This window comes from Salvelinus alpinus, chromosome 31, assembly GCF_045679555.1.
Source record: "Salvelinus alpinus chromosome 31, SLU_Salpinus.1, whole genome shotgun sequence".
Lineage (NCBI taxonomy): Eukaryota > Metazoa > Chordata > Actinopteri > Salmoniformes > Salmonidae > Salvelinus > Salvelinus alpinus.
Window position 1 is genome coordinate 14,479,079 of NC_092116.1, and position 27,324 is coordinate 14,506,402.

Here is a 27,324-nt window from a genome sequence, read left to right on the forward strand (position 1 = left end):
GTCTGTGACCAACCATCAACATGGATAACCATTGTCCGCCCTTGCTTTCTGACCTGTTTCAGTCAATAGCAGCCTTCTCCTTGTTTCAGGCAGACAGGCTACAGGCTATCAGGTCTAGGTCAGTAGGCTAGTCTTTCAGCTGTCCGGGGGGCTCGTCTCAGACGATCCCGTAGGTGAAGAAGCCGGATGCGGAGGTCCTGGCCTGGCGTGGTTACACATGGTTTGCGGTTGCAAGGCCGGTTGGGTGTACTGCCAAAATCTCTAAAACGACGTTGGAGGCGGCTTATGGCAGAGAAATTAACATTAAATTATTTGGCAACAGCTCTGGTGGACATTACTGCAGTCAGCATGCCAATTGCAAGCTCCCTCAAAACTTGAGATATCTATGGCATTGTATTTTGTGACTAAAAGGTAGTTTTATTGTCCCCAGCACAAGGTGCGTATTGATCATGCTTTTTAATCAGCTTCTTGATATGCCACACCTGTCAGGTGGATGGATTATCATGGCAAAGGGGAAACACTCACTAACAGGGATGTTAACCAATTTATTCATAACATTTTAGAGAAATAAGCTTTTTGTGCATATGGAATATTACTGGGAGATTTTATTTCAGCTCATGAAACCAACACTTTACATGTTGTGTTAACATTTTTGTTCAGAGGGCGCTGGTTCGGGTCCCTGGTTTGACTGAGTGGATATGTCCTTGTGCCTTTGGGCGGGGTGCTGGACCCTGGTTGTTCCCGTGGGTCGCTCTGTATGGGTGTCTGCTAAATGACTGAACGTAAATTCGAATGGCTTCACTGCAGGTAGATTGTAGGTTTTAAAATTCAATTAAAAACACAAATCTTTATGGATTTTGGATTGTTTTGTGACTGTCTTTTTTTCTGCTTCGAGTTTGCTCTAATATTTATATTTGCCTCTCTCTACTTCTCTCACTCCCTCTGCGTGTGTGGGGGAGAGGGGGGGCAGCCGAAATAGCTAACCACTGTATGAACCTACAAAACAGCAGGAGGTAGTCAGTCAGTCATAGAACATCAACACTGATTCATTTCTGTCTGTCTGTCTGTCTGTCTGTCTGTGTGTGTGTGTGTGTGCACCTGTTCGTAACCTTCCTGCCTGGGGATGTTGTGGTTGATGCTGGTGTGTATGGATTTGTGTGTGTCTGTCTGTTTCAGTTCATTTGTGTTTGACGATGGGAGTGAGTGATGACTAGATGTATGGAAGACCATAGAGAGAACCATAGAGCGGAAACCAAGAGGAATACAGTGTGCTGGAGAGGACTCATAGTGTTAGTGATACAGAGAGACAGGCAGAGATAATGTGGTGAGAAATGGGATTCTAGTGAAAGAGGAAGACAACAGGATAGGAATGCTCATGTTATTTCACTGCACATTTCTCACTCTTTCTAATTTTCCTTTCTCCTACTCTCTTTCGTTCCTTCCCCCTCCACTCCCCCTCTCCATCCTCCCGAATCAGTGGAAGTTGCAGTGGGGAGGACAGCTCAAAATATTGGCCGGAACGGAGCACAGGTCTACACCAAGGAGATTGGAGGAGGAAGTGGGAGGGGAGAAATGATTGGTTGAGGAGTAGTTGCTTTGTTTGCTGAATAGTTTGTCTGTTACAGGCCTGTATGCATATTTGGGGGTGCTGAGATTTAATTCGCAGAACATTTTGTTTTCCCCACGCTACAGACGGCAATATCGGCCTGCTAATACAGGACTAGTAAAGGCCGAGGACACTACTTTTGTGATGAACAATTTTTTTCTTCTCTAATTTCTCTTTTTTCCAAGGGTCCTGCAGCACACCTAGCACCCCGACTTCCCATGGCTAAGCCTGTATATGACATGTGACTGACTCAGTTTTACTAGTTGTCCTGTTTTATTCAACAAGTCAACTAGTTTTATTTCACCTTTATTTAACCAGGTAGGCTAGTTGAGAACAAGTTCTCATTTGCAACTGCGACCTGGCCAAGATAAAGCAAAGCAGTTCGACACATACAACACAGAGTTACACATGGAATAAACCAACATACAGCCAATAATACAGTAGAAAAGGTCTATATACAGTGTGTGCAATAAATAGGCCATGGTGGCAAAGTAAATACAATATAGCAATTAAACACTGGAATGATAGGATGTGCAGAAGACAAATGTGCAAGTTGAGATACTGGGGTGCAAAGGAGCAAGATAAATAAATAAATACAGTATGGGGATGAGGCAGATTGGATGGGCTATTTACAGATGAGCTATGTACAGGTGCAGTGATCTGTGAGCTGCTCTGACAGCTGGTGCTTAAAGCTAGTGAGAGGTAAGTCTCCAGCTTCAGAGATTTTTGCAGTTCGTTCCAGTCATTGGCAGCAGAGAACTGGAAGGAGAGGCGGCCAAAGGAAGAATTGGCCAGTGAGATATACCTGCTGGCGCGTGTGCTACACGATGTCCTGGAGCCAGTGGGTTTGGCGACGAGTACGAAGCGAGGGCCAGCCAACAAGATCATACAGGTCGCAGTGGTGGGTAGTACATGGGGCTTTGGTGACAAAAACGGATGGCACTGTGATAGACTGCATCCTGTCCATTAATTCACGGTACTCCATTCTGTTTATTTGTGTTTTATCTGTCGGCTCTGTGCTTTAACTCAGGATCTGTATGTAGTTAATCCGACCCTCTCTGCCTAGTCGTCGCCATTTTTACCTGTTGTTGCTGTGTTAGTGGACTAGCTGCTGTTATCTTACCTGTTGTTTTAGCTAGCTCTCCCAATCAAGACCTGCAATCACTTTATGCCTTATTGTATGTCTCTCTCAAATATCAATATGCCTTGCATACTGTTGTTCAGGCTAGTTATCATTATCATTGTTTTGGTTTGTAATGGACCCCGTAGTTCCACTCTCCATACCTCTGATACCTCCTTTGTCCCACCCCCCACACATGCGGTGACCTCACCCATTGAGACCAGCATGTCCAGAGATACAACCTCTCTTATCATCACCCAGTGCCTGGGCTTGCCTCCGCTGTACCCGTGCCCCACCATACCCCTGTCTGCACATTATGCCCAGAATCTATTCTACCACGCCCATAAATCTGCTCCTTTTATTCTTTGTCCCCAACGCTCTAGGCGACCAGTTTTGATAGCCTTTAGCCGCACCCTCATCCTACTACTCCTCTGTTCCTCGGGTGATGTGGAGGTAAACCCAGGCCCTGCATGTCCCCAGTCACCCTCATTTGTTGACTTCTGTGATCGAAAAAGCCTTGGCCTCATGCATGTCAACATCAGAAGCCTCCTCCCTAAGTTTGCCTTACTCACCGCTTTAGCACACTCTGCCAACCCTGATGTCCTTGCCGTGTCCGAATCCTGGCTTAGGAAGGCCACCAAAAATTCTGGGATTTCCATACCCAACTATAACACTTTCCGTCAAGATAGAACTGCCAAAGGGGGAGGAGTTGCAATCTACTGCAGAGATAGCCTGCAAAGTTCTGTCATACTTTCCAGGTCTATGCCCAAACAGTTCGAACTTCTAATTTTAAAAATTAATCTCTCCAGAAATAAGTCTCTCACTGTTGCCGCCTGCTACCGACCCCCCTCAGCTCCCAGCTGTGCCCTGGACACCATCTGTGAATTGATCGCTCCCCATCTAGCTTCAGAGTTTGTTCTGTTAGGTGACCTAAACTGGGATATGCTTAACACCCCGGCAGTCCTACAATCCAAGCTTGATGCCCTCAATCTCACACAAATCATCAAGGAACCCACCAGGTACAACCCTAAATCCGTAAACATGGGCACCCTAATAGACATTATCCTGACCAACCTGCCCTCCAAATACACCTCTGCTGTCTTCAATCAAGATCTCAGCGATCACTGCCTCATTGCCTGTATCCGCCACGGGTCCGCGGTCAAACGACCACCCCTCATCACTGTCAAACGCTCCCTAAAACACTTCTGCGAGCAGGCCTTTCTAATCGACCTGGCCCGGGTACCCTGGAAGGATATTGACCTCATCCCGTCAGTTGAGGATGCCTGGTCATTCTTTAAAAGTTACTTCCTCACCATATTAGACAAGCATGCTCCGTTCAAAAAATGCAGAACCAAGAACAGATATGGCCCTTGGTTCACTCCAGACCTGACTGCCCTCGACCAGCACAAAAACATCCTGTGGCGAACTGCAATAGCATCGAAGAGCCCCCGCGATATGCAACTGTTCAGGGAAGTCAGGAACCAATACACGCAGTCAGTCAGGAAAGCAAAGGCCAGCTTTTTCAAGCAGAAATTTGCATCCTGTAGCTCTAACTCCAAAAAGATCTGGGATACTGTAAAGTCCATGGAAAACAAGAGCACCTCCTCCCAGCTGCCCACTGCACTGAGGCTAGGTAACACGGTCACCACTGATAAGTCCGTGATAATCGAAAACTTCAACAAACATTTCTCAATGGCTGGCCATGCCTTCCTCCTGGCGACTCCAACCTTGGCCAACAGCCCCGCCCCCCCCGCTGCTACTCGCCCAAGCCTCCCCAGCTTCTCCTTTACCCATATCCAGATAGCAGATGTTCTGAAAGAGCTGGAAAACCTGGACCCATACAAATCAGCTGGGCTTGACAATCTGGACCCCCTATTTCTGAAACTGTCCGCCGCCATTGTCGCACCCCCTATTACCAGCCTGTTCAACCTCTCCTTCGTATCATCTGAGATCCCCAAGGATTGGAAAGCTGCCGCGGTCATCCCCCTCTTCAAAGGGGGAGACACCCTGGACCCAAACTGTTACAGACCTATATCCATCCTGCCCTGCCTATCTAAGGTCTTCGAAAGCCAAGTCAACAAACAGATCACTGACCATCTCGAATCCCACCGTACCTTCTCCGCTGTGCAATCCGGTTTCCGAGCCGGTCACGGGTGCACCTCAGCCACGCTCAAGGTACTAAACGATATCATAACCGCCATCGATAAAAGACATTACTGTGCAGCCGTCTTCATCGACCTGGCCAAGGCTTTCGACTCTGTCAATCACCATATTCTTATCGGCAGACTCAGTAGCCTCGGTTTTTCTAATGACTGCCTTGCCTGGTTCACCAACTACTTTGCAGACAGAGTTCAGTGTGTCAAATCGGAGGGCATGTTGTCCGGTCCTCTGGCAGTCTCTATGGGGGTACCACAGGGTTCAATTCTCGGGCCGACTCTTTTCTCTGTATACATCAATGATGTTGCTCTTGCTGCGGGCGATTCCCTGATCCACCTCTACGCAGACGACACCATTCTATATACTTCCGGCCCTTCCTTGGACACTGTGCTATCTAACCTCCAAACGAGCTTCAATGCCATACAACACTCCTTCCGTGGCCTCCAACTGCTCTTAAACGCTAGTAAAACCAAATGCATGCTTTTCAACCGTTCGCTGCCTGCACCCGCACGCCCGACTAGCATCACCACCCTGGACGGTTCCGACCTAGAATATGTGGACATCTATAAGTACCTAGGTGTCTGGCTAGACTGCAAACTCTCCTTCCAGACTCATATCAAACATCTCCAATCCAAAATCAAATCAAGAATCGGCTTTCTATTCCGCAACAAAGCCTCCTTCACTCACGCCGCCAAACTTACCCTAGTAAAACTGACTATCCTACCGATCCTCGACTTCGGCGATGTCATCTACAAAATAGCTTCCAATACTCTACTCAGCAAACTGGATGCAGTTTATCACAGTGCCATTCGTTTTGTTACTAAAGCACCTTATACGACCCACCACTGCGACCTGTATGCCCTAGTCGGCTGGCCCTTGCTACATGTTCGTCGTCAGACCCACTGGCTCCAGGTCATCTACAAGGCTATGCTAGGTAAAGTGCCGCCTTATCTCAGTTCACTGGTCACGATTGCTACACCCACCCGCAGCACGCGCTCCAGCAGGTGTATCTCACTGATCATCCCTAAAGCCAAAACCTCATTTGGACGCCTTTCCTTCCAGTTCTCTGCTGCCTGCGACTGGAACGAATTGCAAAAATCTCTGAAGTTGGAGACTTTTATCTCCCTCAACAACTTTAAAAATCTGCTATCCGAGCAGCTAACCGATCGCTGCAGCTGTACATAGTCCATCTGTAAACTACCCACCCAATTTACCTACCTCACCCCCCATACTGCTTTTATTTATTTACTTTTCTGCTCTTTTGCACACCAGTATCTCTTCTTGCACATGATCTGATGATTTATCACTCCAGTGTTAATCTGCTAAATTGTAATTATTCGATTTATTGCCTACCTCATGCCTTTTGCACACATTGTATATAGATTCTCTTTTTTTTCTACCATGTTATTGACTTGTTTATTGTTTACTCCATGTGTAACTCTGTGTTGTCTGTTCACACTGCTATGCTTTATCTTGGCCAGGTCGCAGTTGCAAATGAGAACTTGTTCTCAACTAGCCTACCTGGTTAAATAAAGGTGAAATAAAAAGTAGAGTGTTGAAGGCTATTTTGTAAATGACGTCGCCGAAGTCGAGGATCAGTAGGATGGTCAGTTTTACGAGGGTATGTTTGGCAGCATGAGTGAAGGATGCTTTGTTGCGAAATAGGAAGCCGATTCTAGATTTAACTTTGGATTGGAGATGTTTAACGTGAGTCTGGAAGGAGAGTTTACAGTCTAACCAGACACCTAGGTATTTGTAGTTGTCCACATATTCTAAGTCAGAACCGTCCAGAGTAGTGATGCTGGACGGGCGGGCAGGTGCGGGCAGCAATCGGTTAATCAACCTTGTATTGTGTGTGTGCGCGATATAGATATACACACACACACACACACACACACACACAGTGTTTGCGCATGTGTCTGATCCCAATTGCCCCTCTGTCTGCAGGAGAAGAGTATGATGGTGGGGAAGGTGACAGCTCCGGCCTGGCTCCATCAACAGCAAGAAGAGAGAACGTCAGACCCATCACACAGCAGTTACCCAGGGTGAAAAATAGGGAGATGGGGATGAAAGGAAGGCATGGATCAGAAAGAGATTAAATTAATCTACATGCAATACCCCATAATGATAAGGCAAAAATGACATTTTTGCAAATTTACAAAAAATAAACAGAAATACCTTATTTACATAAATTATTCAGACCCTTTGCTATGAGACTTGACAGTGAGCTCAGGTGCATCCTGTTTCCATTGATCATCTTTGAGATGTTTCTACAACTTGGAGTCCACCTGTGGTAAATTCAATTGATTGGACATGATTTGGAAAGTTCCCACAGTTGACAGTGCAAAGACTCTCAGACCATGAGAAACAAGATTCTCTGTTTTGATGAAACCCAGATTGAACTCTTTGTCCTGAATACCAAGCGTCACGTCTGGAGGAAACCTGGCACCATCCCTACGGTGCAGCATGGTTGTGGCAGCATCATGCTGTGGGGTCGGTTTTCAGTGGCAGGGAGACTAGTCAGGATCGAGCAAAAGATGAACGGCGCAACAGAGATCCTTGACGAAAACCTGCTCCAGAGCGCTCAGGACCTCAGACTGGGGCGAAGGTTCATCTTCCAACAGGACAACGACACTAAGTATACACGCAGGAGTGGCTCCGGGACAAGTCTCTGAATTGCCCAGCCAGAGCCCGGACTTGAACCTAAATCGAACATCTCTGGAGAGACCTGAAAATAGCTGTGCAGCGACGCTCCCCATCCAACCTGAAAGAGCTTGAGAGGATCTGCAGAGAAGAACAGGAGAAACTCCAAATACAGCTGTGCCAAGCTTGTAGCGTCATACCCAAGAAGACTCAAGGCTGTAATCTCTGTTAAAGGTGCTTCAACAAAGTATTGAGTAAAGGGTCTGAATACTATGTAAATATTTACGTTTTTTTTTTTTTTTACATTTTCAAAAATGTCTGAAAACCTGTTTTTGCTTTGTCATTATGGGGTAGTGTGTAGATTGATGAGGGAAAAAAACTATTTGAATCAATTTTAGAATAAGGCTGTAATGTAGCAAAATGTGATAAAGGCAAGGGGTAGGAATACTTTCTGAAGGCCCTGTATATTGACTGATGTGGGTGTGTTTTTCATGCAGTGTTCACGTGCTAGTCGGAACTGGGAAACTCAGAAATGTTTGACTTGCTAACTGGTTGTAGTTCTACATGTGCCATGTGTTTAACCAGTTAGCAAGTCAGAAATTACAATTTCCTTTAGTTCTGACCTAGGTTCCGACTAGCACTTGAACGGGTCATAAAAACACTTCCTGCAAATCAAGTGAGTCGCCAGTTTTTTTGGAAAGCGGAAAGAACACTATTGGCGTTAAGGAATCAGTTCTATAAATATTTTTGAAAAAAGGTGTGATTGAGTTAATATGCAACACTGCAATGACATGTCAGTGACTGGAGAAAGAAATTATACTACCCCAAAACATTTTTTTTTAAAGGAACCAAGAGAAAAGCCTTAAAAGGAGAAACACATGAAGCCAATCCAGAGTCATAATGTGCATACTGTCTACTGGTTTATTCATAATTTTTTTTTACAAATCAGGAAGATGATTTAAATGTTATGTAACAGCCTGTACAATGCAACATACAGAAAAAAAAAAAAATGGGGGAAAAAGAATACAAATTCATTCTCGTAAAAAGCAGCACTGGGCTTTTAAACAACCCCATATATTTTTCACATTTTGATTGAACGTTGCAAGTACATTTTTTCAAACCCCACCTTTTTTGCAATAAGTTAGACAACACACAGTTTTGTGTGAGGAAAGTCGACAACCTTGAATCTTGACTAAATGCCACTGTTTTCCTCACCTTTTTTGCAAAACAATGACTTGGCAAGATGGTGGGGTTATTTATGCATGTAGTGATGTATGTAATACGTAAGTATCTCAGATTATTTTGTTGCCAAACAAAACAGAATGGTTAAAAGATATGCTTGAAGAGCTGTCCACGTACAAACAAAAAATTGCTGAATATTTTAAATCAGGAATTAATGAACCCCTGTGTTAATCTATGTAATGTATTATGTAAAATAAAGGGAGTTTGTTTTAACGTGAAGCAGACAGGTAGAACGTAAACGGACTACAAAAAACAAAATGACAAAAACCCTAATGAATCACATTCGCAATGTAAACTCCAGCATCAGGGCCTGCATTTCGTAAAAAGACTCCATTTACCAAGAGTCTTTGCATGAACACGCCAAGGTGAAGCCACACCCCTATGATGTGATTGGCTCTGAACATTCCTCCCTGGTAAACGATGACAGAATGGATCAGAGAGGAAGACTTGAACGTAACCAGTGTAAACAATGTGAGAAAACGGGCATGTTCAGCAGTTCACAACGTTGTGGAAAGTTCAGATAGAAATACCTTTAAAACAAACTTGCCTCTCTGGTATAGAATCCTGTCAACTCCATTCATGACATTTCTATCTGCAATGATCCACAAAGTTTTCCTCCTGAACTAGCTATAGAAAATGAGAGAATGAGGAGAGATCTCTTTAGGTCCGGGCCCATTTCGATCACTAGTTGAAATGGAATCGTGCCTGGGCCTTTATGCATCAAGGTCATGTTCAGTAGGGCACACCGTAAGAATGACTTTTTGCAACAGAACTGTTCTCATTGGACAAGCTCAGGTAGAACCTCCGTTTCCAAAACGTTTTCTCCCTGCTGAACACGTCCCTGGTATTCCCTCTACAAAGCATGTGTATAATCCCTCTAATCTCCAGTGAAGTGAATATGACTCAGGGGGTAAAGCAGTGATAGGGGAGAATTCGGGAGACGAAGCTTAATGGCCAGACTGACTGGTTGAAAAAACATTGAAACATTTCTCTCCCACTAGTTCTGACAGTGGTGTTAGTGTCCATCTCTATAGTCCTTCATGGCTTCCTCTCCTCATCCACACTGATATGAATGAACCGGAACTGAACGGGTCAAAGTCAATTCCCATTAGGCAACAGCCACCAGATCGTTTTCACCTGTCCTTTGTTTTCAGATCAGTTAGTGTTACACCTGTAAACATTTTGCGCCAGTTTTTGAGTTCCTCTACAGGTGCTCTCAGGTCCTTCAGTTCACGGTTCTTTTCCAGTCTTTTTTCCGTGTTTGATCTAATGCTCTTTTTCTCCATTTCCTTCTGACCTGCGGTTAAGTCTTTCGCTTAAATCCAATAGTCAGTGACCGTGTTGCGGTCGCCGTTGCGAGGTGGTTCAACAAACGGTCCAAGTCTTGGAATGCAACAGGACCGGTTTGGGTTGTGCACTCAGCCTTTTCACAGGAGAACTGAGGAGAACCATCCCTCCGTACTTGAGAAGAGGAGAGTGATCAGTCTGGGGTAAAGGGGTTGATAAAAAACAAGCTACAGTGAGGGAGGGAACAACAGAGACCAGGAAGACAAAACTGCGCTAAAATAAAAATGGCTGTGACAAAAAGTGTTGTATTATGACGGATAAAAATGTTAAAATACATGTTAAAATTAAAAAATAAAATCGCCCACGAAGTGTCCAAAACAAAGTGCAGGCAGTGTCTGTCTGGTTGTTCTTCTCTGAATCCACCCTAGTCCCTCCCTGTTAAAAGTGTCAGAGAACAAAATAATAATAAAAAGAAACAAAACTTTGTCCTAAACAAACAAAACAATGCTGAATTGTCAATCAACAAGCCACCCAGCAACAGGAGGGAAATTCCCAAATTCCAAAGAGTCCCAAAGTCTGGAATTTGGTTGATGGAGAAGTAGTAGTTTTGGAGGCACCGCTGGGAGAGGGTAGCTCCCTTTCCCCCTCTCTCTCCATCCAACAATCTCTTCACTACTCCCGCTATCATTCCACCCGTATGAGCAGGCCGTAGAGGAGGGTGCCCCCCTGATCCTTGGTGATCCACTCGATTTCTGTGTTGCTGAAGCGGGGATCCAGGGGTTCGCTGGCTCCCAGGGTCTGGGGCCCCACCTTATAGGAGCCCGGCCGGACACACACCTGGAAACCCACCTGGGCCTGGTGACAGCAGTGAGAACGGGGGTCCCGGAATCTGGAGGGAGAGAGTGAAAAGGGCCGAGTGAGGAGATCAGGAGTCATGGGAAGAAGAATGAAAGCAAGACAGTGAAAGAACAAGGCAGTAATCTTTTCAATTTGAATAACAGCAAAAGGCAGAGAGAGAAGAGGATGAGAGAGATAAAACAGAGAAAGACAAGGTAGAAAACAGTGGTAGTGAGTGACAAACGTACTGCACTTTAGGGGCGAACATCTCCAGGCCGGAGTAGCGCATGGTGGGGGACAGCTGAACCCGGGGCACCTCCCTGTCCCGTTCCCTGTCCCTGCCAGGGAGGCTGTTGCTGCTGTTCTCCTCAGGCTCACTGTAGCCGTTAGGACCCTCCGTCTTCACCGGAGACACAGAGAAGATGGACGACGTCCCTGAAACACCAAGACAACGCGGTTTAGTTCATTTACAACACCCTCAACATTCTTTAATCATGAGTGGAAATGGTTCTGGAAATCGACCATGTTTTTCAAAAGGCTAGAAATGCAGTTATTGCTTTCGGAGAGAAACAACAGTTTGAGGTGATATGCTCCTCAAAATAAGCAACCTGTGGTCAATTCACAATCTTTTGTTGGTCCAAAAGTGGATAAGGAAATAAATGTGTCGTACCAGAGAGCAGCTGGGCATGGTCCAGTGTGCGTCTGAGGGCCCCTACGCTGGTTCCGTGGTAGGCTATGTGCCACTTCTTAAACGAATTGGACACCTCACAGTGGGGCTTGATCCTGCAGGCAGGCAGAACACACACACCATGATGTTAGATAACTCCTCTACCTGAGTCCTATGACATTGATACTCAGACAGTTTTCAAAGCTTTACTGTATACTATTTTTACTTTCATTCTCCCCTTCTCTCGCCAAGGTGAGAATAAGTAATTCAGGTATTTGTTAATTGAACTAGATAAAACTAATTCAGGCTGATTAATTGGACTTGAAGAGCACCGTCACTGATGTTAAGAGTGGTTGGTTGAACATAGTTCACACTACAGTGTGATTGGAAGAAGACAGTTTTTGAAGCCCACTGATTGGCTGTCTGTAACCTCTGACCTCAGAGCGAAGCGGCACCAGCCAAAGGGAAGTGCGTAGTCCCGTGGGGGCTCCCCTCTCTTGTAGTAGGACTCGTCCCCCCGCAGCTTGTGGCACGACTCACAGTAACACAGGTTATACTTGGCATCCTCGTTGAAGTAACCATCTGAGAGAGATGATAGGGGGAGGGGGCAGAGGGAGGGAGAGAAAATCTAAATATGGAGAAGTTATGATTAAGTCAGAGAGCGAGACAGAGAGCGAGAGGGCAGTACACAAAGACAGTCGTGTGTGTTCCTCACCTGGCAGTGTCAGCAGGTCCTTGAAGCGCGAGCACAGGGCCTGGTACTCACAGGTCTTGTTGGGGTTGACCTCTGGATGGGGCGTCCAGCAAACACTCTCTTTGATCCCTGGAGGTCAGATGTCAAAGGTTAGCACTGGTTCAGCCCAGAGCCACAGAATTAAAGGGTCTGTATAGAGTTGCCAAAGTAGTCATGCTCTCCTCCTCTCACCATCAACCATGTCCGCTTTCTCCATGTCGCCCTGGCAACGCGCCTCGCCGCTCTCCCCTCCCACGGTCGACACGGTGTTGGTCACTATGGTAACCTGCCACGACAACGACATCAGAGGGTGTCACTGAATTCTCTCGGCCCCTGGTGCCACACAGATTATGTAGTCCCAGGCCAGGCAACAGATTATTAAACTGGTCTGGTGGGAGGGCTGGGATTACGCAGTTAAACACCTACTCAGTACGGAGCGTCTAAATGAGATTGGGATTATGACTGTTACACTGTGTAACTTTAGCCAGATGGAGGTATTTCAGGATTAAAGGTTATAGAGCAAAAGACTAGCAGATTAGCGTTTCTAGCTACTGATCTAAAAGTGGCCCTGAGTAGGACTGAGTCCCAAATCAAATCAAACTTTGTCACGTGCGCCGAATACAACAAGTGTGGACCTTACAGTGAAATGCTTACTTACAAGCCCTTAACTCTTCTTGAACTGCACTGTTGGTTAAAAAAATATTTACCAAATAAACAAAAGTTAAAAATAAATAATAAAAAGTTACAATAACGAGGCTATATATGGGGGTACCGGTATCGAGGCAGTGTGCAGGGGTACAGGTTAGAGGTCATTTGTACATGTAGGTAGGGGTGAAGTGACTATGCACAGATAAACAGCGAGACGCAGCAGTGTACAAAACAAATGGAGGGGTGCTCAATGTAATGGTCCAGTGGCCATTTGATTAATTGTTCAGCAGTCTTATGGCTTGGGGGTAGAAGCTGTTAAGGAGCCTTTGGTCCTAGACTTGGAGCTCCGGTACCGCTTGCCGTGCGCGGCAAAATAGATGGCATCATGAGGATGGGAAATTATGTGGATATATTGAAGCAACATCAAGACATCAGTCAGGAAGTTAAAGCTTGGTCGCAAATGGTTCTTCCAAATGGACAATGACCCCAAGCATACTTCCAAACTTGTGGCAAAATGGCTTAAGGACAACAAAGTCAAGGTATTGGAGTGGCCATCACAAAGCCCTGACCTCAATCCTATAGAAAATTTGTGGGCAGAACTGAAAAGGCGTGTGCGAGCAAGGAGGCCTACAAACCTGACTCAGTTACACCAGCTCTGTCAGGAGGAATGGGCCAAAATTCACCCAACTTATTGTGGGAAGCTTGTGGAAGGCTACCCGAAATGTTTGACCCACGTTAAACAATTTAAAGGCAATGCTACCAAATATTAATTCAGTGTACGTAAACTTCTGACCCACTGGGAATGTGATGAAAGAAATAAAAGCTGAAATAAATCAATCTCTACTATTATTCTGACATTTCAATTTCTTAAAATAAAGTGGTGACCCTAACTAACCTAAGACAGGGAATTTTTACTAGGATTAAATGTCAGGAATTGTGAAAAACTGAGTTTAAATGTATTTGGCTGAGGTGTATATAAACTTCCGACTTCAACTGTAGGTCCTGGATGGCAGGAAGCTTGTCCCCAGTCATGTACTGGGCCCTACGCACTACCCTCTGTAGCGCCTTACGGTCAGATGCCGAGCAGTTGCCATACCAGGCGGTGACGCAACCGGCCAGGACCCAAAATGGCACCCTATTCCCTATATAGTGTGCTACCAGAGCCCAATAGTGCACTACTTTGACCAGGCTCTGGTAGCACACTATATAGGGAATAGGGTGCTATTTTGGATGCAGACCATGACTACCAGTCTGTTTGTGTAGAAGTAGAGAGCCCAGGCCGGATTTACAGTAGGCTCAGAAGGCTACCTGGATGGTGGGCTGGTTTTCCACTGACTTTTCATCATTAAATCATGTCAACAGCTTTCTTTTTCCAGGTAGACGTTTCTTAACTTCCTCAACCTCTAAAATTATTCTGACGGTTTGGAATGGGAGTGGGGGAGTGGCAGACGTACCTGTTCACACTGTCCGTATAGGTCTATGAGGGGGTAGCATGGCGTAGGGATATCCTGGGCTGCTACTCCCTGGTCCATACCGTTTACATAAAGGTGCAGACAGCTGTTCCCATCCACTAGCAGACCCAGGACTGTACCCTCTGGACATGTGTCCAGGTTAGGACCATAGTTCTCACAGATCTGATGGGGAGGAGTGGAGCGGGGGATGAAGACGGGGAGAGAAGGGAGGTGAAGTGATAGAGGGAAAGAGAGAAGAGAGATCTCCATTAAGCTTTGTGTTGTGTTTGTCTTGCTATCTGTACCTTGAGTGTGTGCGCAGTGTTTCCCCTAGGATTTAATTCAGTAGCTGTGGCAGAGATAGTGGAGGGGACCTTCTCACAGTCGTACAACAAAACTTACGGTGACTTTTTTCAACTCAAATGTATGAAAATTAAAAATGTTCTTTCTTTGAAACTCAAGGACAGTTGAATTGTATCTCTTGATCTCAATAACATCACCAGCCACTTCTATATTAACCGCAAAAATGATTTCACTGGCGTAAGGTTCCTGTATCTTAATAGGGTTGGTTACACTTCCAGGATTACAAGCTCGTTAGCTAGTTACCTTGGAGGTTTCTCGGATGATCTGATGAGAATCTGAGGAAGATATGTAACTTGTTGTACCTCGTCACTCTGATCTTAAAAGCTCATCTTGGCAGGATGTTTAAAAATATATATATTTTTGTATTTGCAGTGGCGGCAATGACTTAGCAGCGGCGGTGTGCCGAAATGAACATAGGTGAAACACTGATGTGTGTGTGTGCAGTACCTTCAGTGAGTTGTGGAAGACAGAGTCTCTCTGCAGCAGCCACACAGAGCGTTTCAGACAGCACGCAGTGGAGGGAAAGTTGAGGCGGTCTGGGGAGTGGCCTATCACCCCTAGCGACAGGGACGACGTCCACGACGCGTTCAGCCGGTCGATCTGAAACTATGGCAACATTGATAGTCAAAATGTCATTCACAAACTATGGCGACAGAATGCAGTATAAAATAGTGTGCCCCTATACAACAATTGAACACCGCAATCGAATCCTGACACACACACACCCTTAACCCTACCACTCACACAGTACCTGGAACAGTTGTTGTCGGGGCAGGGGTTGTGCTGTGACTAGGAGGCCCTGGTTGTAGCTGGAGACACGGGCCGCCGTCAGGTTCTGATGGGACAGCTGGATGTTCTTCCCATGGTTCTCCAGGAAGGCCATGACTGTGTTGTGCACCAGGGCCGGCTCACCACCCTCAACCTGGTGGATGGAGAGAGGAGATAGAGAGGGGGAGGAGAGGAGAGACGGAGAGTGAGATGGAGAGATTAAACAAACTATTTTTTTAAACTTCTGTTGCCTTAGATCAATTCACACAAAAACACTGAGTGTACAAAACATTAGGAACACCTGCTCTTTCCATGACACAGACTGAGCAGGTGACTGCTATGATCCCTTATTGATGTCACTTGTTAATTCACCTTCAAACCAGTGTAGATGAAGGGGAGGAGATCAGTTAAAGAAGGATTTTTAAGCCTTAAGACAATTGATAAATTGATTGTGTATGGTGCCATTGAGAGTGAATGTGCAATATAAAAAGATTTAAGTGCCTATGAATTATTTTTCCCCCCACACAGAATTATTTTTCCCCCCACACATTTTCTTATTTTAGACACAAAGTTTAACATTGTAGTTGTCAAGATATAGTCACTAAAGATCCAGGCGAAAGCATATCATCCATCAGTCCCTCATCTTCCTCCTATCCCCCTTCTCCCTCCATCCCCACACCAGTGTCTCACCGGCGTGCGGTCCTCCTCTCCTTCGCTGCAGCTGTCTGAGGAGAGGGAGGGGGCCTTGACGCTCCCTGCGTCCTCCAGCACCGACGAACTGACGATGGACACCGCCGTCACACGACCATACAGGTCCAACACTGCATACACGTTCTATAGGTAGGGGTGGTAGTAAAACAAGGAAAATTGTGGGGACATTTCACCGGTCCCAAGGAAATAGGCTATTTGAGGCTTAGGTTTACAATTAGGGTAAGGAGTTAGGGCTAGGGGTTAAAGTAAATAGGATTTTGAATGGGAATCAATGTTTTGGTCCCCACAAGGATAGGAAAACAATTGTGCGTGTGAATTGAACAAGTATGACGTGTGTATGAGAGAACTGTTGTACGTTCATGAAGTGTGTGTACCTTGGCCACAGCGGTGGCAGCTGGTCCCATGTCCTCTCCGTCGATAAGGACGTGCATGGTGTCATCGCTGCATCTCTTCACCCCGACGCGGTTACCCACCTAGACACACACACACACACACAATACAGAATCGAACTCAGGCACCAAATGTAGTACCTACTTATCTATTCATCACAATCCTTCTATCCATTCCATATGCACTAATGTTTATAGTCTCCATCTTTCAATCCCAACCAGTTGTTCCCTCCCCCTCTTTCTTTCATTGTTTCTCTCTGTACAACAAATGACAAAATAAGTACAAAGTATTGATTCAACAGAGCTTCGGAATCCAACGCCCTGTCTCTCACCGTCAGTCTGTCCAGGGAGGCGCCGTAGTTCTGTCTCTGCAGGAGCCCGTTGCGTCTGACCTCTGACCCGGCTAGCAGCCAGGTGACCTTGCACCGGAGCTGTGTGAGGGAGGGGGACAGGCCTGACATGGGGCAGGAGGGCAGCTCTGGAGGGGCTAGGGTGGTCAGACCCATGTGGAGGGAACCAGACCACTGGTCATCCACCTCGTCTATCTTCACCTGGGGGTGGGTGGAGGGGACAATAATACAACGTCAATAATGAATGTTATGCGCGTGCATATATAAGACAACAGATTAATCAAGTGTTATGAAAATAGAGCGGTCTGATTGCTTCTGGATAGATAACAGTGCACTACTCACCTCAAACAGTTCGTCTGTTTTGAGTTCCTTTGCGCTGAAGACAATGCCATGTGCGTATCCTCCCACCCTGACGGCCTGGCAGCCCTCTCCCAGCAGAACCACGTTCTTACCATGCTTACTGTGGAGCCGGTGGGCCACGCCTGCCACTACGCACGCACGGAAGAAGGAGAGATGTGAGCCTGCCTTTCGTTCAACAACTTATTTAGATTCATAGCCTGAGAGAAAAACCACACACGCGGTCAGTACCTGGGGAGTGTATGGAGAAACTCTTCTCTGTGATGTTGCTGGTACACAGACTGTTATCCTGAGGGCCAGAGGAACTGGTGATGGACACCTGGACACACTGACCATACAAGTCTATCACCGCATACACCTCTGATGAAAGGAGGGAGGGAGAGGAAAGAGGGGTTCACCATATATTTGGAAAGTGTAGATGCTTGACAAAGAGATCTCAGTGAGACTAGCCTTGATAAATACAAGTTGAAATATTAAACAAAATAGCAGTGAGATTTGAGCTGTTAGGTGGATTTATTCAGAGACACTTCTACCATCTAGCTACAAGGTGCATAGTACACACCCATCAGCTCCATTTCAAAATCAGTTCATGAGCCTTTTGTCCCCGACCCCTCGCCTATGTATGGGGTCGTAATAACAGGTTTATGATCACTGGTTCCATTCACCTTTACCTGGCGGCAGCCCGGTGCAGGCCACCCCCTGGTCCACCCCGTTGATGTAGTAGTGAAGGTCGCCGGTGGCCGAGCGCATCATGCCGATCCTACTGCCCGTGGTCAGAGTGTCCAGGTCACAGCCGTAGTTGTTACGCATAGTGTTGCCGTCCTGCATGATGGCTGTGCCACTGGGGGGGGGGGGGGGGGGGGGTGAGAGAGGGAGTTCAAATGAAACTTGGTTTATTTCATGCACAAGGCAGAGGAAGGTATTCCCTTAGATGCTTCTTAGTGAGATCCATTGTAGCAGATGGATACAACAGCAGGATTCGATAACAGTAGACTGAATCTAATCTATGTTTCAAAATCATTCATTTAGAATGGTCAAGCACTGAAACAGACACAAAACAGACCCCCCCCCCCCCTTACCTAAGCATCCAAGTATCGTAGTCTATATCCGTCATGGTGTTGGGAAACTCCAGCTCTTCTGGCCTGATCGCAGTCACACCTGGATAGAACACACACACGGACAAACATGTATCACTCCACTGCTGTGTGTGTGGATAGGGCTGTGTGAGAAGGTCGAGAGGGGTAAAATAGAAACGTCTTACCTGCCATTATCTTACCTGCTTCTATTGACCCCGACCAACGGTCCACCATCTTCTGAATGACTATCTCAAACAGCTCTCCGTCTCGAAGGCACCTGACAACGGACAACACACAGTCAGGACACACACAAACACATGATGTGTGTGTGGACCTTCTGACCTGCGTGCGTGCGTGCGTGTGTGTGTGTGTGTCACACTGACCTGTTAGAGATGACGATGGCGTCGTTGAACTCGGATCGACAGTTCTGTCTGAGGGCGGTGCGACCCCCGTTGGTGATTACCGCGTTAGTGCCGTGCAGCTGGTGGAAGCGCAGGTCGTTGGCACCGTTGCCCCCGGCAACCGAGCATGGGCTGCTGGGCGACATGACGGTGGGGCCCTCCGAGCTGTCCTCAGGGAGAGGGGGGAGGTCTGCTAGAGAGGGGAGAAACGGTTGAGGATGGTTGTTGAGGCAAAGCTAGTTGGATGAGGATATTCACATACCATCTACAGATACATTCCATGTCTTCAGTATATAACGTGGTTCCAAAACCTTTCTGATCTGACGCCCTAGAAACTTCTGGAATCGTCTTAGGAACCTTTAACAACCCTTCTCTATCCCCCCCTCGCTCACCCACGTCGTCCATGATGGTGGCCTGTGCGGCCTGGCCGTAGAGGTCCACCACGGCGTAGATGCTGGGTGGGACGTTCCACGCCGCCGGGCCCTGTGCCACCCCATTCACAAAGAAGTGGAGGCTCCCATCCTCCTTACGCACTACGCCCACTGTGTCCCCCGCCTGGAAAAAGAGACAGAGACGACAGTGGTCAGAGAGAAAGAGATGAAGCACACAGCAACATGTGATAAGTACGATAGCATGCAAGTGTTGATAGTGACAGAGAAGGAGTGAAAGACAGCGCAGGAACAGGACAGAGCGAGAGGGTGGGAAATGGAGAAATAGAGAGGGGGGAGAGTAGAGTTGAATAATCTAAGGATGACTGTAAAGTATGTCTCCCACTCACTTTGAGTCGGTCCAGGTTGTGTCCGTACTCGTCCAGGATGGTGGTTCCGTTGTGCATCACCCCGTTTCCTGTCATCATCCAAGTCCCTGGGACACAAAACCAGAACATCAGACAACCTACAACAAAACATCAGTCAACCTGCAGTACCAGTCAAAAGTTTGGACACACCTACTCATTACAATGTTTGCCTTTATTTTTACTATTTTCTACATTGTAGAATAATAGTGAAGAAATCATTACTATGAAATAACACATATGGAATCAGGTAGTAAAAAAGTGTTAAACAAATCCAATTACATTCTGTATGAGATTCTTCAAAGTAGCCACACTTTGCCGTGACAGCTTTGCACACTCTTGGCATTCTCTCAACCAGCGTCATGAGGTAGTCACCTGGAATGCATTTCAATTAACAGGTGTGCCTTGTTAAAAGTACATTTGTGGAATTTCTTTCCTTCTTAATGCGTTTGAGCTAATCAGTTGTGGTATACAGAAGATAGCCCTGTGGTAAAAGACCAAGTCCATATTATGTCAAGAACAGCTCAAATAAGCAAAGAGAAACGACAGTCCATCATTACTTTAAGACATGAAGGTCAGTCAATACAGAACATGTCAAGAACTTTGAACGTTTCTTTAAGTGCAGTCGGAAAAACCATCAAGTGTTATGATGAAACTCATGAGGATTGCCACAGGAACAGAAGACCCAGAGTTACCTCTGCAGCAGAGGATAAGTTCATTAGAGAGTGACCAGCCTCAGAAATTGCAGCCCAAATAAATGCATCACAGAGTTCAAGTAACAGATATCTCAACATCAACTGTTCAGAGGAGACTGCGTGGGTAAGGCCTTCATGGTCGAATTGCTGCAAATAAACCACGACTAAAGGACACCAATAAGAAGAGACTTGCTTGGGCCAATAAATATGAGCAATGAACATTAGACCTGTGGAAATCTGTCCTTTAGTCTAATGAGTCCAAGTTTGAGATTTTTGGTTCCAACCGCCGAGTGTTTGTGAGATGCAAAGTAGGTGAACAGATGATCTCCCCATGTGTCGTTCCCACTGTGAAGCATGGAGAAGGTGTGACGGTGCTTTGCTGGTGACACGGTCTGTGATTCATTTAGAATTCAAGGCACACTTAACCAGCATGGCTCCCACAGCATTCTGCAGCGATACGCCATCCCATCTGGTTTGCCATTTGTTTTTCAACAGGACAATGACCCAAAACACACCTCCAGGCTGCGTAAGGGCCATTTGACCAAGAAGGAGAGTGATGGAGTGCTGCATCAGATGACCAGAATCCCCCGACCTCAACCAATTTGAGATGGTTTGGGATTAGTTGGACCGCAGAGTGAAGAAAAAGCAGCCAACAAGTGGACAGCATATGTGGGAACTACTACAAGACTGTTGGAAAAGCATTCCAGGTGAAGCTGGTTCACAGAATGCCAAGAGTGTGCAAAGCTGTCATCAAGGCAAAGGGTGGCTACTTTGAAGAATCAAAAATATTTTGATTTAACACTTTTTTGGTTACTACATGATTCCATGTGTTATTTCATAGTTTTGATGTCTTCACTATTATTCTACAATTTAGAAAATAGTACAAATAAACCCTTGAACGACTGTACAAACAACACATCAGTCAACTTTCAACAAAACCAGTACATCAGTCAAACTACAACAGAATCATCAAATCAGTCAATCCACAGCCCTTTCCAAACATGGTTTGAGTATGGAAAATTAGATGAATCAAGCCCCCATCCTCTAATCCTGGGAGGATTAGAAGGGTGTGAGTTGGAAACTCAACCTAGCCTAAAAGAAGGCTAGTTGGGCCTACTAGTGTATTGCTTTCAGATCTACAAGTAACCCTGCTAGGGGGGCAGGGGTAAGAGGTTGGTATTACCTGATTGGTTGGTATTACCTGAGCGCAGGTTGGTCATGGTGGAGGGCAGCTGCAGGTAGGCGGGGTTGTGCGTGGTCACGCCGATCTCGATAGAGCCCGCCCATTTGTCCACCATCTTGTCGATGCGTACCTGGAACACCTCGTTGGAGCGCAGCGGGCGGCCGCTCAAGACCACGCCGTGATTGAAGTCGTCCGTAGCACTGCCCGAGGAGAAATACACACAATTAAATGTATCTATAATATACTGTACATTATAAACTGGGTGGTTCAAGCCCTGAATGCTGATTGGCTGAAAGCAGTGGTATATCAGACCGTATGCCATGGATATGACAAAACATTGGTAACCAGTTTATAATAGCAATAAGGCACCTCAGGGTTTTGTGTTATATGGCCGATATACCACGGTACACCTTGCGTTGTGCCTAAGAACAGCCCTTAGGCGTGGTATTTGGCCATATACCACACCCCCTCGTGCCTTATTGCATAAATATACTAGGACCATGGTTACAATACATACTGAGGGCGAAGCGCCGTCCTGCCCTCGCTGATGATGGCTGCCTTTTGGCCACAGTTGGAGTGGAAGAGGAGGCGGTCGGGAGCGTCGGGGTCCGGCGTGAGGGAGAGGGCGGGCCGGGGGCGACCAACGTCTGGCGACAGAGCCCGCATGATGGCGTTGTTGCGGCGGAGGCGGTCGCTGTGGTTGTGATTGTGGACGATGGTCACCTTGACCGCCATGCCGTAGAGGTCGACCACGCCGTAGACCACGGCGGGTGTCTGGGCCGCTGCCACGCCTAGGGGGCAGGGTCAGAGGTCAAATTGAGGTTATGGACGACTTGGATGAAATATGGTAATGATTTGCAATTGTACATGTTTCTCGAACTGACATTGATATTTATACATTGTGAGGGGCAAAACTCCTCTGCATGACAATTACGTAAACAGTCCATCAAAAGACAGCAAGAATGTAAAACATAGCAAGCATTAACGATGTGCCTCTTAATAAATAATATACTCCATGCATTTTTGCGGCATTTTCAGTATTGCCATATTAATTGCAGCATCATGGTTTGCCTGTCCTTCACACTGCAAGGTTAATAACAGCTGGTGCACAAAATCTAAGGAAGTCTCTACATTTTTCCTGAAGTAGAGTATCTTATGATAAGCTGTATACCACACTATTTGCCAAGAGAGTTTTCATCTGTACTTCTCGTGGCTGTTTATTTACCACCACAGACGGATGCTGGCACTAAGACTGCACTCAGTCAGCTGTATAAGGAACTAAGCAAACAGGAAACCCCACCCAGAGGCGGCACTCCTAGTGGCCGGGGACTTTAATGCAGGGAAACTTAAATCCATTTACTTAACTTCTATCAACATGTTAAATGCGCAACCAGAGGGAAAAAAATGTCTAGATCACCTGTACTCCACACAGAGACGCATACACAGATCGCCCTCCATTTGGTAAATCTAATCACAATTCTATCCTCCTGATTCCTGCTTACAAGCTAAAATTAAAGCAGGAAGCACCAGTGACTCGGCCTATAAAAAAAGTGGTCAGATGAAGCAGATGCTAAACTACAGGACTGTTTTGCTAGCACAGACTTGAACATCTTCTGGGATTCCTCCGATGCCGTTGAGGAGTACACCACATCAGTCACTGGCTTTATCAATATGTGCATCGAGGACGTTGTCCCCACAGTGACTGTACGTACATACCCCAACCAGAAGCCATGGATTACAGGCAACATCCGCACTGAGCTAAAGGGTAGAGCTGCCGCTTTCAAGGTCCGGGACTCTAACCTGGAAGCTTATAAGAAATCCTGCTATGCCCTCCGACAAACCATCAAACAGGCAAAGCCCCAATACAGGGCTAAGATCGAATTGTACTACACCGGCGCCGACGCTCGTCTTATGTGGCAGGGCTTGCAAACTATTAGACTACAAAGGGAAGCACAGCCGCAAGCTGCCCAGTGATACGAGCCTACCAGACGAGCTAAATCACTTCTACGCTCGCGTCAAGGCAAGCAACACTGAGGCATGCATGAGAGCATCAGCTGTTCCGGACGACTGTGTGATCACGCTCGCCGTAGCCGACGTGAGTAATACCTTTAAACAGGTCAACATTCACAAGGCCGCAGGGCTTGACGGATTACCAGGACATGCGCTCCGGGCATGTGCTGACAAACTGGCAGGTGTCTTCACTGACATTTTCAACATGTCCCTGATTGAGTCTGTAATACCAAACATGTTTCAAGCACACCACCATAGTCCCTGTGCCCAAGAACACTAAGGTGACCTGCCTAAATGACTACAGACCCGTAGCACTCACATCCATAGCCATGAAGTGCTTTGAAAGGCTGGTCATGGCTCACATTAACACCATTATCCCAGAAACCCTAGACCCACTCCAATTTGCATACCGCCCAAACAGAGCCATAGATGATGCAATCTCTATTGCACTCCACACTGCCCTTTCCCACCTGGACAAAAGGAACAACTACGTGAGAATGCTATTCATTGACTACAGCTCAGTGTTCAACAACATAGTGCCGGATGCTCCTGGCGTGTCACTCTCACCTTGGTCGATGCCATTGATGTAGAAGTGAAGAGCTCCGCTGGCCTTGTGCATCAAGCCTATGTGATCCCCCTCCTGGAATGGAAGTCAGAGTACCATAGTTAAGATGTTAGGGATGTGTGTGTGTGTGTGTGTGTGTGTGTGTGTGTGTGTGTGTGTGTGTGTGTGTGTGTGTGTGTGAGAGAGTCACTGACCTGCAGTTCATCCAGGCTGAATTCACAGTACTCCCGACGGGTTCCCTTGCCGTTAGTCAGGATCCCACAGCCACTCATCATGATTGTACCTGGAAGAGCAAGAGAGAACACACACAGCAAGATGTAGCCTTGTACTTTGCAAAGAACAAGATTGAACAGTCCCTCCAGGATTTCGCTGGGATTTACTTGTGATATTTGCAGGCAAACCAAATCTTTTTTCAGCGGCAATTCTGACATTTTGCATGGCAATATGCAATGACTGTCAATTTTCTTGCGAAAATGCGCTGACGAAGGAAATGGTTCGTGGACGTGTTGCTTGATTGAACCATATTATGCGGTAAATGTGTGGTGATGGGTTGAAAATGCAAGCCTTCTTTTTGTACTGCGTTGATGGGTCAGTTTTATGTGATAATATTGCAATGATTTGACTGTTTTATAGCAAAAATAGTGCAGTGATTGGTCAAGTTTGCAAGCCCTCGCATAACATGTGGGAAATTGTTGATTTTGCAAAAAAAATAAATTGTGATGCAGAATCCTGGAGGGATTGATCGAACATGCGTGCAGTTTGTTGTGGAATGAATAGATCTAGTTGTATATTGGGTTAGAGAAACACTACGCTAGTGTGTATATGTATGTGTTACGTACCTGACCGCAGATTTGTCATTGTGGCTGGATAGTCCAAGTTGTTGGGGTTGTGTGTTGTCACGCCGATCTCGATCGACCCCGACCACTTGTCCACCAGCTTATCTATGCGGATCTGTGGCACAACAGAAACCAGGGGCGCATTCAGAAACTAGAAGCGCAAAAGGTTTCGCAACGGAAACAAGCATTTCTTATTGGAGAAGTTCAGGCAGTCCTTTCCCTGCTTTGGTCTATTTGGTTTCTAGTGAATTCTCTCTCTCTTTTAGAATATAGAAACACTTACTATTTTTCTATTATTAATCTCAAGCTGCAGTCCAATGGAAATGTTATAATCTATTCATTCACAGTTTGTGGCTGTAACATATGAATATTCGGTAACACTTTACTTGACACCCAGTGTCAACACGATATGACACAGTCATAACCATGTCATAACAACTGATAACCTATCATATGGTCATAACACTCATGACCTATATATTTAATCCTGTTTTATGGCTGGTTATGACATCTACACCACATAAGTGTCAAAATCCACATTTATTCAAATGTATTTTTTCCCCTGCCAGTTTTATTGCTTCTTTAAAATCAGAACAGTTTTCAGCTATGCTAACATAATTGCAAAAGGGTTTTCGAATGATCAATTAGCCTTTTAAAATTACAAACTTGGATTAGCTAACAACGTGCCATTGGAACACAAGAGTGATGGTTGCTGATAATGGGCCTCTGTACGTCTACGAAGATATCCATTAAAAAAAAACTAAAATAAATCAGCCATTTCCAGCTACAATAGTAATTTACAACATTAACAGTCTACGCTATTTCTGATCAATTTCATGTTATTTTAATGGACAAGTTTATTGTTGCTTTTCTTTCAAAAACAAGGACATTTCTAAGTGACCCCAAACTTTTGAACGGTGGTGTATGTCAAAAACAGGTCTAAATATGTGTCATGACAGTGTTATGATCATATTATGACAGGTTATGTCAAGTTAGGTCAGCTGTTATGACTGACAAGTAAAGTTAACGAATATTCATTGGCTAATCTGAAAGATTCAGCTCTACCATATGGAGATTAGAGGATTAGCTTCAAACTCTGACACGTCAATTTCAATGGTGATATTTACTTGACCCCTCCGTCATTAGAGGTCATGAAAATTAACATAACCAGTTATGACAGCTGGTGTCAGTAATGACAGCTGTTATATTATTACTTTGACAGCTGTTATGTCATTACTATGACAGTGGTGTGTAGGCTATTTCTTATGAGCATTCAAATTAAGAATTACCAGACAAATGTTATTAAACACCTTGATCTAAGCCCCTCGTTTCAACCCCTTCCTAGAATTCATATATCTCAGTATCGGAGCCAATGATTGGCCGCACCTCAAACATCTCGTTGTGTCGAAGCGGCCGGTTGGTCATGACCACGCCGTTGTTGAATTCGTCTAGCGGCCGCCGCCTTTCCGCCGTCTTGTTGTTGTTGCTCAGCTTGATCAGTGTGCCGCACTTCTCGTGGAACAGCAGCGCATCATTGGTCAGCATCCCGCCCGTCACGGCCCCGAGTCTCGCCCCTCCGCCGCCTGCAGGGCTGTTACTGACGCTTCCAGTATTGCCGGTCCCGCCACCGCTGTCACTACTGTTACCGTTAATGGATCCCCCTCCGCTGCTGCTCCCCCTGTCCCCTCTACTTCCTGTTCCTGAGTCTGTCCCTGTTCCACCTACCCCCAGGTCTCCCCCTCCATTGTCCTCAGAGCGGTAAAGGGATACAATGGCATTGTTTAACACGTCGAAGAGCTGGTGCTCCGTCAGACCTATAGGGGAGGGAGAGAAAGATGGAGAGACTGTTACATTTGGTCAATGGTGCAACTGAGATTGGGGTAGAGGTTTTGATTTTCTTACCCGTCTCAGGCTCTAGGTTGTTGGGAAACTTGTCAGGTCGGTTATGAGTAGGAGGGAGCTCAGGCACTGAGACAAAGCAGGAATGAGAAGACAAAACAAAAGAGTGAAGAGTCTTTCCCTCATTACTACACCCTTTCACACAATGACACAACAAACCCTCCATTTCAATAGATAAACAAAAACATCAACAACTCCTACCTTCCTCTAACGTTCCGTTTGTCGCCGCGGCCAGGTTCACCGCTGACGTCAGACCCCCAAACTCCCCCTCCCTGACCCCGCACACCACCACCTCTTCGTCTTCCTGCTCATGCTCCTCCACCGTCTCCCTCTCCGTGTCTCTCTCCGCCAAGGACGGCGGCTCGCAGCTCATCACCGTCACTTGCGTACACTTGCCATAGAGGTCCACCACCGCCCAGAGGCCCGTCGGGAGACCACTGGCAGCCGCGCCACAGTCCTGCCCGTTGACCCACAGGTGGAGCTCGCCGTGGGCGCTCCGCTGTACAGTAGAACAGAAATAAGAAAAGTGATAATTTG

The 27,324-nt window shown here is 46.2% G+C and overlaps 1 protein-coding gene across 9 annotated transcripts in view; it reads right to left on the reverse strand.

Annotated features, from left to right (window-relative positions):
- Positions 1–8,416: 8,416 nt before the first annotated feature.
- The window catches only part of LOC139560982 (neuralized-like protein 4), a 31,491-nt gene continuing 12,583 nt past the window's right edge, over positions 8,417–27,324 (reverse strand). The window contains exons 3-30 of one of the 9 annotated variants that reach the window (XM_071377763.1): positions 26,989–27,286; positions 26,791–26,856; positions 26,275–26,702; positions 24,892–25,003; positions 24,247–24,335; positions 24,055–24,127; positions 21,995–22,268; positions 21,496–21,677; positions 19,585–19,670; positions 19,199–19,361; positions 18,789–18,996; positions 18,606–18,682; positions 18,409–18,487; positions 18,001–18,170; positions 17,561–17,689; positions 17,315–17,460; positions 16,955–17,173; positions 16,608–16,706; positions 16,213–16,356; positions 15,506–15,676; positions 15,202–15,360; positions 14,395–14,574; positions 12,485–12,578; positions 12,275–12,382; positions 11,997–12,141; positions 11,563–11,675; positions 11,141–11,327; positions 8,417–10,944 (exon numbers count right to left, since the gene is read on the reverse strand). In XM_071377763.1, the coding sequence (XP_071233864.1) occupies positions 10,740–10,944; positions 11,141–11,327; positions 11,563–11,675; positions 11,997–12,141; positions 12,275–12,382; positions 12,485–12,578; positions 14,395–14,574; positions 15,202–15,360; positions 15,506–15,676; positions 16,213–16,356; positions 16,608–16,706; positions 16,955–17,173; positions 17,315–17,460; positions 17,561–17,689; positions 18,001–18,170; positions 18,409–18,487; positions 18,606–18,682; positions 18,789–18,996; positions 19,199–19,361; positions 19,585–19,670; positions 21,496–21,677; positions 21,995–22,268; positions 24,055–24,127; positions 24,247–24,335; positions 24,892–25,003; positions 26,275–26,702; positions 26,791–26,856; positions 26,989–27,286 (4,404 nt within the window). In that variant the 3' untranslated portion in view covers positions 8,417–10,739. Of the gene's footprint in view, positions 10,945–11,140; positions 11,328–11,562; positions 11,676–11,996; positions 12,142–12,274; positions 12,383–12,484; positions 12,579–14,394; positions 14,575–15,201; positions 15,361–15,505; positions 15,677–16,212; positions 16,357–16,607; positions 16,707–16,954; positions 17,174–17,314; positions 17,461–17,560; positions 17,690–17,994; positions 18,171–18,408; positions 18,488–18,590; positions 18,683–18,788; positions 19,000–19,198; positions 19,362–19,584; positions 19,671–21,477; positions 21,678–21,994; positions 22,269–24,054; positions 24,128–24,246; positions 24,336–24,891; positions 25,004–26,274; positions 26,703–26,790; positions 26,857–26,988; positions 27,287–27,324 lie in introns of all 9 variants that reach the window. The other 8 variants (XM_071377761.1, XM_071377762.1, XM_071377760.1 and 5 more) reach the window with 8 other exon arrangements.